Source organism: Urocitellus parryii, chromosome 1, assembly GCF_045843805.1.
Source record: "Urocitellus parryii isolate mUroPar1 chromosome 1, mUroPar1.hap1, whole genome shotgun sequence".
In the NCBI taxonomy this organism is placed as follows: Eukaryota; Metazoa; Chordata; class Mammalia; order Rodentia; family Sciuridae; genus Urocitellus; species Urocitellus parryii.
Window position 1 is genome coordinate 64,873,383 of NC_135531.1, and position 12,454 is coordinate 64,885,836.

General features: G+C 33.4%; 1 protein-coding gene across 1 annotated transcript in view; it reads right to left on the reverse strand.

The window, feature by feature from the left end:
* Positions 1 to 284: 284 nt before the first annotated feature.
* Positions 285 to 12,454, reverse strand: part of Ssbp2 (single stranded DNA binding protein 2) — a 342,976-nt gene continuing 330,806 nt past the window's right edge. Inside the window, exons 16-17 of the mRNA XM_026394552.2 lie at positions 10,580 to 10,678; positions 285 to 2,696 (exon numbers count right to left, since the gene is read on the reverse strand). Of these exons, the coding sequence (XP_026250337.1) occupies positions 2,667 to 2,696; positions 10,580 to 10,678 (129 nt within the window). The 3' untranslated portion in view covers positions 285 to 2,666. The remainder of the gene's footprint in view (positions 2,697 to 10,579; positions 10,679 to 12,454) is intronic.

Genomic DNA, 12,454 nt, shown 5'->3' on the forward strand with positions numbered 1-12,454 from the left:
TGGAGATGGAAAACATAAGAGAAAAAGGCTAAATGTTCTTATTATAAGAAAAATAATAAGGTTTAAATGATTTAAAACCTAAAAAAATTAATATACAGATACTATCCTCCACTCAATACATGAGAAAATAATTTGGATATAAAAATGAAGCATTTTTATATTCTGGTTTTCTTAAAATACAATTTCTCCTCAAAAATAATATTTCAACTATTTCAGAAACTTTAAAATCTGAAATAGCTATTTTTAATCTGAAAGAAAATGAAACAAATATTTATAACAAATTGGTTGCTATATCTTGGAAATAAATGAACAAAAATCAAATTTTACCTTTTTGATCAAACAGGTTAGAAATAATGGAACTCATGATGCTGTTCATATTCTAGGAATACCCACAAAATAAGGGCAAGTAAAATCAGGTTCCTGATTCTTTATGATAAGAAACAGTACCTTCTCAGAAGGCAAATAAAAGAAATGAAAGATCAGTGATAATGGAGAAGAGAGTAAACAAAATGTTTAAGAATTCTAGCACTGTAAGTTTAAGCTTAGGACTGTCAATTTTTGTACAATTTTCACATAAAGTAATACTTACAATTATTCTTGGTAATATGGATGTCTGTACAGTGTCATTTTCAGGTCACCTGGGTTTGAGGTAAGGACCTTTTGGTCTGAATTGTTCATTCAGGTTTCTGCAGTTTGAGAGCATGGGGCTGCTCTCCAGGGAGCAGTCTTGACACCTGACACTGGCTACTGTGTAATTAATTGGGATTCATTTTATTATAGCTTAAATCTGTAACATAAATTTAATTCTGCTTTTTTCCTCCTCCACAGTTCTGACCAGCACCCCTGACATGTACAGGCAAAAATCTTTATTTTCAGAAGAAACCAATCTCTATGAACGCAAGAGAAATAACTTATCTGGGATCAAAAACTAACAAATATACTGCCAAATTTTTACTTAGAGACCACAAGCCTACAGAAAAGAGAAGACTCCTTAAAAGTGAGGTTAAATGATACTTTTCAAAGTCTGCGGAGTTTGTGTATACAGTTGGTGTTTATCAGTGGTTATTTGTGTCATGATTATAACACAAAGGATCACCAAATTATCTTTTAAAACCCAGAGTTCAAGTTCATATTTTTAAATTAATATTTGGTGCTTGCATGTATAATAAACACAAGTTGAAAGATCTGGAAAGTGTAACAGAGCAAGATGCTTTCACAAGGAAAATGACTTTTATTTTTAACATTTCCTCATTCTTTGCTAAACTGTCAGTTACAACATATATATTTATTCTACTGAAGACGATAGCCAGATTGATCTCTAATTAGTGTAACTGACTGATCAATCATCAATCAATGTTACTGTGGTCATTTTGTAAGCAAAGTGTTACTACAGATGATCTGCTTCAGAATCGAAGATCTCTGTACTGGAAATAGAGCAGGTGCTCTGCTGCTAGTGAGAAGGGACAGCAGAAGTGACTGATACCAGTCCATTCTGCTGATAACAAGCAAAACGCAGGCTCAAAAAGGTAGCGTTCCAGAAGTCTTCAGCTGTCCTAATAGCTCTTTTCTTCCTTGAGTTGAAATTCCCAAACGTTTCAATGTGTTTCCTTGCAAGGTCTATGTAGATATGTTCACAGGAAGTCTGAATAAAAACCAGATACCATTTCACACTAGTATGTTTTAAAAATTTACCTCTAATATGTCTGGTGAGAAGTGACAAATCCAAGCAAATGGTCTTATTATTACTTCTGGGCTTTATCATGTTAAGGAGATATATGTTGCTAAAATGACAACCCCTGTCACTTTATTGCTATGGTCTAGGTAATCTGAGCTAATTAATGATTTCTGTATCATCTAACATCTTGACAAACAGATCAAGAACTCCCTTTAAAGCAGTTATTGCAGAAATATACTGTGTGAGGCCCCAGTTAAGCTTTTGTTGATTTGAAGTGTTTTTCTCAAATAAAAAAATACAAAAATACTTTTCACTGAATGTAACTGAGAAATTGTTTGATTTGACATAGGATGAAGACACACTTTCATTTCTTGAGACAGTACACTTTGGGATTCACAGGATAACTTGCATGACACACGATTTAATGAAAGCTCTCAAATAAGCAATTTTATTCCTATCCATGATTGCAGACATTTACAAAACCATAACATCTGAGTTCACCTTAAAAAATAACTTATATAAAGCAGTGATATACACAGCACAAAATAGTTCAGGGAAGGGGCAGGAGCAACTTTTAATAATTAAAATGTAAACGTGAAAAAAAGGATGGAATAAAAGTCCCTACTTATTTCTACTTAAGATGTCATGTGATATATTTTACAATGTCCCGTGGGTCAATGTATGTATGCGTATATGTCCATATAACATCCGCATATACGATACATTCTCTTTCCCACACATATACATACACAGATAATTATTTGCAGTTCAGTTTAGGGCAATTCTGATGTGCCGCTCCGTACAGTTGTTTGGATCACTTTTGGACCTGCTTTCTTCACAAAATAGGGGAGAGAGCAGGAAATAAAAAGATTGGTTTGGTGTGGCCGAGATTCCTTTGTTTAACTGTACACTGTGATGAATAATTTTCTTCCGTAGTAGTTCTGTGAAGGGCTGACTCACTGTGGTTTTCATAAGGAGACTTGGTAATGGATCACACACTCATTGTCATGCTAGGGGAGTACTAGAAAGAAAGAAGAATCCATATTTTAATGGCAATTTTCTTATGTTCTTTCATGCTTAAGATTTTTACCCTATATGACATAAAAAGAAAAAGTTTATATAGACTTAATTCTAAAATTTTTATTATTTCCTCTGCAAAGCAATTGATCCAATTCTCTCCCAGACCCAGGAGGCTGATAATCCAGTCCCTCAGCCTTCTCCTTCCAGACAGATTTATGTTTTGCTGACAATTGTAACAACTTGAGTAACCAGTCCAAGGTGGATCATAATGAAATAATTATGAGGACTTATCTTTGCTATCTATTCAGCAATGTGTACTGGAGATTTACTTAACTCTCTCAACTTTAGTTTCCTCACCTGTAAAATGGATTTAATAATATTATCAAGGGGTTCTGAGAAGATTAAATAAATATAAAGTCCTTAAACTATGTATCTTATTGAATACTTAGAAAGTGCTCATTAATTCTAGGTGAATAGTGAAGATAAACCAAGCCAAACCAACTCCCAGCTGGCCCTAAGTTTTCATTAAAACATTTAAAATACCTTTAAGAGTCTGCTTTAGACTTTACCATATGAACCTCTTCCCCTAATATGACTCCAATCTCAATCCACAATCATTTGAGTGACAATAGGGTCACAGTTGTTACGTTTACTTGGTACTCTGATTCTCTAGACAAGGGATTCAAGATGAGGCTTTCAGAAATGTGCAAACAGTGGCCTCAAAAATGATTTATAAAGGAAGAAGAGCAATTATTTTGTTTTATGCCAATCTAGCCTTCATGGTATTGAGGAGCAGACTGTGACCAAAAAAAAAAAAAAAAAAAAAAAAAAAAAAAAAAAAAAAAAAAAAAAAAAAAACCAAAAAACAAAACAAGAAACAAAAACAAAAAAAAAAAACTTCTAGAATAGCACTGTTCAGGGAAATTTCCTTCAGTGACAGACCTGTCTTACAATATGTGCTTCCAACACAGAAACCACTGGTCACATGTGGCTACTGAGCACAAGAAATGATGCCAGTGCAACTGAGAAATGAAAAATTTTAATGTTATCGAATTTTCATTTATTTAAATATCTACATGCAGCTAGTGGCCATCACTTTGAAAAACAGCCCTAAATTAGCTGCACTGTGAGAAGAGCCATCTAATCTCACATAGTAATGGTCTCTAGATAAAAAGGCTTCTAAATTAAAATGTAAATGTGGACCCTGAAATATTTTAAGTGCATTATTGAAAACCTGTGAGGACCTAGGCAAAAGGTGATTCTTTTCAACATGCAATTAATGGTTGTGCGTTATGAAGAGGCAAATAAAGTCTAAGGGATTGGTTCAGGGCTGTTGGGGCTTAACCAGGAACAGTGAGGCTCCTGGGGAGAGAATACAACTTTTTAGAAAGGTGGCAGACAGAGAAGGGAATGAATAGATGGGTTGTTGAAACCAGTAAAGAGGTGTGAGGTGTGTACTGAGAAGAGGAGAACCAAGGGAAGGATTTCCCTTGGAGGGCAAAAGGTGATCATGGCTCAAGTGGAAGACTTCCGAATCAAAAGTCACAAGGGCTCAGATAAAAAGCACGTTGTTCCTAAGTAAAGGTGGAGAATGAGGCTGGGAAAAGGGTCACTGGGCCATGGGGGAGAACTGTTAATCCTTCAAACATGGGCCACAACAAGGAAAATTTACTTGTTAATCATCTAATAGCCCAAAGTTTTGTTTCAGTACAAGAACTAAGTCACACAGTCAATTCACTCCAATGTTGGATAATAGGGTGATAAAAAGGGGATACTGCCAGAGAAGAGAAAGATTCAGTCGGATGGACAAACATCTCTCCCTTTATTCTCAATCATGGTAGCAAAAAGCAAAGCAAAGCAAAACCAAACCAATCATGGAAACATTCACAGACAGGGCAGCTGATGGAGCTCACCTGACCCTATGCTGGAATGGGAATATACCCCATTTCATTACAAGGTACCAGCATAGTCTTGCAAGACAAATTGTATACTTGAGCTTCAATGAGTTATCCACAGCCTTTGACTAACAGAATTATATTTTGTAGTTTATTTTCAGGGGAAAGCATTAAACAATAATAAATGGATATCAAGGTTTTATTAGAAGTAGAAAAAATCAAAAGTATATGGCAAAATGGGCACTGAGAATTTTTTTTTAAAAATTAGTTTTAGGTGGACACAATATCTTTATTTTTATGTGGTGCTGAGGATCAAACCCAGGGCCTCGCATGAGCTAGGTGAGTGCTCCACTGCTGAGCCACAATCCCAGCCCCTGATAATTATTTTAAAATATAGTGTTTATTGAGTATACTATGCTAATAGTCTAAAATAGTGAGTTACTAAAGCATTTCAGAAAGGACCTCAAAGGAAATCTTTTAAAAATTCCTGGATAAATCATAGGAATTTAAATAATCAGGATTTTAAAAGTTCTTGAATCCTTTTACCATAGTACTCCAGTTCATTTGTATATCATGTAACATTGGGAAATATTCTTAAAATATATAGTAGTCCTCACCCTAACAGACATTTTGTTAAGAGATGTACATATGTAAAGCTACACACATGCATATACACTGTTATCAAGTATTTTTTACTAGTTGCTACCATCCTGTAACACCAGTAATTGTTAACATTATCAACCTGTGATATTTCAAATATCTCTAGCAAATCTTATAGAAAAATGATAATTTGTTACTAATTCATTGGGAAATTAAAATAAATAGGTTTCCCAGGGAGGAAACTGAAGAAAAGGAGTATAATATTATAGAGAAAATAAGGAACACATTCAGTCAGAAAGGATGAAAGCATTAGCTCCAAGAAATAACACTCAGAAAAATTATCAAGCATCTAATAAAGTATATTTTTGAGTAGTATGAATAACTATAGAAATGTTGTGCTAATTGTATTTGATACAGTAAGACAGGATGTTTTTATGGCTGAGTGTCTACATAAACAATGTGCTATTTGTACTCCTAAGGCTGTAGACTGCTCATCTTTTAACTGCCTTTATTGAAACTGTTTCAACTAAATGAAATTAAGGGGGAATCACAAAATTTCTAGGAAAACTTACAGAATATGAAAGCAAAAAAGAGTTTTTCTATCGATTGCTATTCTTCAAGGTACTAGAGAAGTGGCTAATGTTTTTCCAGAAGAAAAGGAAGAGTAGGTGTTAAATGGGGTATCATATTTAGAGACATAAAACATTCATGGTATACTATACTGTGGCCAAACTTCAGTGTTTCTATTGTATTGCTGCATCAATATGTGATGGCAAATTGTAATGTCTGTATCAAAATGCTGTGATATCAGGTTGCCCTGTTTCAAAATATTCTGAGTATTCTTCTCCACAGAGGATAAAATGGTTCTTACAAAGCTGTGAACAACATTACTATTTGATTTAGCAAAAAATTAAAACCTAAAGATATCATTTTTAGTATATATCAACTTATTTTACCTGAACTATATTTTGAAATGGCATTCTTTGGCATGAACTTGTGATATTTTCATTGTTATATACCTAGTTCATGTATCATTGCATCTATCAGAGATATTCACTAAATCTTTGAGCAATGTCAATACATTTCTGTTTATGTATTTCAAGATCTCACATTAGATCTTACTACATTCCTGTGTCTTAGTTTCTATATAATATTTTATTAATGACAAGTAAAGAATAGTTCTGCAATTATCATATAAAATAAAGCAAAATAAATTTAGTGGTTATGTGACTACACCAAAAATTTGAGTTGTTGGGATTTTTGCACAGTAACAGAAACAGACAAAGGGGAGTATGTGCAGTAGGAGATGATCGACCACCTTCTTTATAATTTCTATTTGATACTAGGGTTTAATATCATGTGTCCTGAACTGACAATGAAATATTTTTATTAATTAATTCAGAAGAGGAGACCTATTTATTGCTTTCTCCACTTGGAAATCATGAAAAACTTTTAAAAATTAAGCTTGTCATATTCTGTACCTTCAAAACCCAACACTTTACAGTTTGAACACTAGGGGGCATCTTTGCTTCTTGAAATAAGAACCTTGTTTGTGATTAAAAAAAAAAAGAGGCTGAATAGTGAAATATTTTTTGATTCTCATTTAGCTCTGTCAAGTATGTTGGCACTGAGAAGTTTATGACTTCCACTGGAAATTTTTGTTTCTATATTATTAAATGAAGTAGCATGTATGAAATGACTAGGATAATACCTCATCTGTAATAATAAGGTGATTGCTCCCTTACCAAGTCTCTTTTGTGGTCAGAGTAAAATGTCTCAAGTCTTCAAAAGGCAGACTGCTAAAAAAAAATGTGCTTTTAGGAATATGTGCATTAAAAAGACTAGAATTTTAATATTCATTTTTTGGAAATGTTCTCTTTTTGCATTTATTAAACAGTTCTATTTTCCTTGATTATAATAAAAACAACTTATGGGAGATAACTAGTTATTTACTTCCTTAAACCCTTACATTTGCCAGCAGTGAATCACTTTTTGTTCTTCTTCCTCTCTCCTCTCTTCTGCTTGATCTTACAAAAAAAAAAAAAAGTCTAAACAAAAACATGTGGTAATGTGATAAAGAAAGCCACAGGTAACAGGGACACCATCCATTAAAAGCAGACAGACAAAAGGAGGGAACTGCTGCGTGGACCTGCTTTCTGGTTGTGCTACCCTCCAGGGTGTGGTACAGTGTCTTGATCCACCATCCAAATATTTTTTCCTTTGGGACCTTTCTGTTGGAGACATTGAACCTTCTTGGGTTCAGGGGCTGTGAGACTGGGCCAGGGTCTGGGATGGGGGAAGACCTGCTCCAGCTGCTGTCCTTTCTAAATGCAGATTTACAACAATCTGTGGCTTTACATGGAACATAGTCTCGGTTGGATTAAAGGGCGAGGGTGGTGTATAAAGAAATTCTTTAAATCCTATTTGATTCTCTGCTTCTCATGAAGAGTTTTCTGATGCCAATTTTGAATTGGTACTCCTCTTCTGACTGTTAACAGAGGAGCATTCATCAGTGACAAATATGGGAAGGAAGGAGAGGGAAGGGCTCCTCTTGTTTCTGCCCATAAAGTTAAAGCCATGTGGAATCTTTTTACAGTTTTTTTTCAACCCCGAATTAATCTATTTTCTTTATTTACATTTAAAACACCTCGCTTATGTCTACTTACCACATTTATTTTTAAAATTTTACTTTTTAAATGGATATATAAAACTATATATATTTATGGAGTACTATATGACTTTTAAAAATATTTTTAGCTGTAGATTGACACGATATCTTTATTTTTTAAAGTTGTACTAAGAATCAAACCTAGTGCCTCACACATGCTATACAAGCACTCTACCACTGAGCCACAACCCCAGCCCCACTATAAGATTTTTTGATACATGTGTGCATTGTATAATGTTCAAATCTGGAAAAATATATCCATCTTCTCAAATACTGCCCTTCTTTGTGATAAAGACATTAAATGTTCTTCCTTCTAGTTTTTTTTTTTTGGAAATACATAGTGCATTTTTATTACCTATAGTCACTCTACTATGCAGTAGTATGCAGTTCTTCCTTCTAGTTTTTTTTTGAAATACATAGTGCATTTTTATTACCTATAGTCACTCTACTATGCAGTAGTACAACAGAACTCACTTCTAACTGTAACTCAGTCTTTCCCCATATTCTCCTCAGCTTTTGGTAATCAATATTCTATTCTCAAGTTCTACGAGATCAACTTTTTTAGATTCTTACATTTGGGCAAGATCATGCCTGATTTGTCTTTCTGTATCTGTCTTCTTTTACTTTACATAATATCCTCCAGGACCATCCATGTCACAAAACAGAAAATTCCATTCATTTTATGACTGAATAGTGTTCCATTACATGTATGTACCACATTTTCTTTATCTAATCATCAGTCAATAGACTCCATTTCTTAGCTCTTATGAATAGTGTGTTACAGTATTTATTAATTTGCCTTGTTTTAATTATGTAAACATCTGTTTTTCTTATTAGATTGTATTCTTTCAGGATGAGTATATATTTATCTCAGAAGACTTCATCTTTATCCTAATTCTTTCCATTTAGCAAGCTCAATAAATTTTCAACTGCATTGATATCATATACCTCATTAGATCATACCATATTACTGCAGGAAGAATTAAAAGAATAGGAAAGAAAAGGCCTTTAATTAGATAAAATGAACACAGGAAAATGACTCATTTATTCACAGTCCTGAAATAAATCAGTGAAAGAACCAGGATCTATAAAATAATTTCTATAATCCTGAGGCATTATGACTTAAACTGTTTCTCATATTTTTTCTATATCCTCATCATGGAAAGCTAAGATTTTGATTTCTTTATACGAATTTATACACACACACACACACACACACACACACACACATACACACCTTCTTTGTTCTCACTAATTACATATGTCCTGTAAGTAAAAAAACTAAAAATCAGCACTCTTTTCTAATTTTAACAGAAATAAAACCCCAAAGCAGGGAAGTCTTGTCCCATGAGAGGCTATAGTTTAAGGCCAAGAAGTAAAAGAATCTACAGAACCTAAATCTTAGTTTCCCGGTGGGGAAGCAACCAGTCTGTGCAAAAGTAGACATGCTATTAGCCACCACTTCAAGTTCTTATGGTATTACCTCTGGTAAAGGCTAAATTGGGCAAAATGGGGATAGCTGTCTCTTCTCATTCTGTCTGTAGTTGGCAGGACCTCCATAATAAATTTTAATGATAGTAATGCATATGTGGGGTAATGGATCATATAAAGACAAAATTCATTTAGGTTTTGAAATCTTTCATACTATATACCAATTTCATTATTCTTTCCAGAGAATACATATTAGCATCACTAACAAAGAGTTTTCATTATAGTATGCTCCAACTCACTTTTGGAAATTCTGATTCACTAAACCTAGGGAGGGTTTGGCAAGCTGTATTTTAAAAAATCCCTGGAAATGGTTTTTCTCTTTTTTTAATTTTCGTTACTGGGGATTAAACCTAGTGTCTTACATGTGCTAGGCAAGCACTTTACCAGTGAGGTACATTCCCAGTCCCCATCCAATGGGAAAGTTTGCTTTGTTTTGTTTGTTTATTGATTTATTTTTGGATAGGGTTTCACTAGGTTGCCCCGGTTGGCCTCAAACTCTCCTGCATCAGCCTCCAGAGTAGCTGGCGTTACAGATATGTGCCATGGCATCCAGCTTGGAATAATGGTTTAAAACTCCTTAAGAAAAAGCATCATCTTGTCTCGTTCTAGTACCTAGCATATTGCCTTGGCACATGGTAAGTGATCAGAAATTGTCTGTTAAATGAACAAATGATTTTGATTACTTCACTTTTTGGTTCTGTCCACTTCTATGGAGATATGGAAGGATACTGCTTTTGTTTAACAATGTAATCACACTCAAAAATTGATGTAAGTATCCAGTTCAGGTTAACAGACCACCAATATGGCCTCCATTCTGGTGAGGTCTATTATATGAAGAAACAACACACTGATAGATTATTTTCACAACTATAAGGACAGCCCTGAGAATAGATTTATTTTTTTTTTAGCAAACATTTTAGTAACATTTAAAGTTGTAAGACACATCAAATAAACAACCTGTTTCCATTTTCATTATTTGTAGTAAGTGTTCTCTATGAGAAAATTAGTATTATGGTTTTGTAACTATGTAGATAGAATAGGAATATAAGAGAAGAAGTTTATTTAAAAAATTTTAAAGAAATTTTACTTTAAAGTTTCCTGTAACTTTTTAAAGATCAACCTATTGAACTCTAGACAAACAAAAATAATAATGATTTTATGCATTTATTGTAATAGAAAAGCTTCAGAAATAAAATCTGTATATAATAATATAGTCAAGGGAATACTTACACTCTCACTCTGAAAAGGATTTAAGAAATTTCCCCCCATTTCACCATCATCCCTTGGAGTGCCCGGTTGATTACTCAGGCTCATATTATTGGGAGAATTCTGTAAACAAGATTTAGAAAACAAGGCATTGTTGAAGATTTTAATTTCCCTCTTGCATTGTACTGTTTCAAAAACTGAATCTACAGTAGCATCTCTAAGGACAAAGCAGACTTATAATTTTAATCTTAGACTTCTACCATGTATTCTAGTTCATTCTTTGTATCTTGGCAAGTACTAATACTCTCCCAAATGAAAATTTAAAAACAAACCCCCAAAATCCCCCAAATAACCTACAACAACTATTTTCTTAGCCTTAGAATCAATATTTATTCAACTTCCCATCCTCAGTTTATAGAGCTCCTAGAACTCTGCATAGTTTAAAAAATTTTCCCAACAGGGGCACGGTGAAGAGAGAACCCTCACAGACAAGCATGGTGGAATGACAATTCCCTCAGCAATTTCATTAATCAAACTTTGAAAAGTTACTGCTGTAATGAACACATCCCTTTAATTCTATATGCAGTTTATAGATACTATTCAACTCTTTTTTATACAAACCATAAGGAAGCAAGGAAGATAGTTAAGACCAGTAGTTAAAAACAAGAAATATCGTTAAGACTTGAGAATTAATTGTGTGTCTTTAGAGAAAAAGAAGGCTGAAAAGTAAATTGCTTTAGAGGTTTTTTTTCCTCTCACTAGTTTAAAAGTAGATTTACTTTGAAACTTCCTTCTAAGATAAAATGGCTGCTATTAGCAATCTAATCAAATATGAAGTTAGCAGTACACTGCTTCATATTCTATTTAAATTTGTTAGTCTCATTATTATTATGTAATTTGAGCTATGCAGGAATATCTGATACTCCACATCAATAGGAAATACAGAATGGCAATGGCATATAAATCATGTTTATTTGTTATTACAACTGTGACCCAAGGGACTCTTTCCAAGGTGCAATTTATTAACTTATTAAAAAAAAACTTCAATGTTAAACATTTTCATTGCTATTTCAAATGAAAAAACAATTTTAGATTTTTTTCCTTAGGCCACTGCCATTATATATTCTGTTTTGGAATAAGTTTTTATATTTTTTTAAAGAAAATTGCTCAGAGGATTTGATTTAACTAAAACAAGGTGTATTGCAAACATTAAAATTTCATGAATGAGTTATTCCCAGAAGAACAAGTGCTTTTTAAGAATATGGTTAAACTGTAAAGCAGAGGCAGGTAGATGAGCTGGTGGAAATACAACTTGTATCTTGTCTTGCTGTGCACCCCACAGGGAGGATCTGAGAACAAGGATCCTCTGAAGTCCACAGGAGTTCTATATACCAACGAACCCCAAGGGCTTGGCAACCATACTTTTATAGCATAAAGAAGTTCTATTTTTGTTTTTTGACAATTTTTTTTCTGAAAATTTTACTTACACAAGCATATATAAAGTTAACTGTACTTTGAATTCAATGTGGGTATTTTTAAAAATTTAAGTAAAATTTAACTAAGTGTACCATTTTAGAATCCATTAGTTATTAATCAAATAATACATTTACTTTGAAAACAGAAATATGTTGACTTAGCTCAAAAAGGAAACTAGACTCATATAAGTATTGTAAGATTTACCCCAAATCTATCTTTTTTGGCAAACACATAGATTTCTGTCATTTTTTGAGAATTACAATTTGTTATATATGACAACAGAATGCATTACAATTCATATTACACACATAGAGCACAATTTCTCATATCTCTGGCTGTACACAAAATAGAATCACATCCTTTGTGTCTTCATACATGTACCATAGCTCAGTTGATAGATTTCTGTCATTTTGTACATAATAG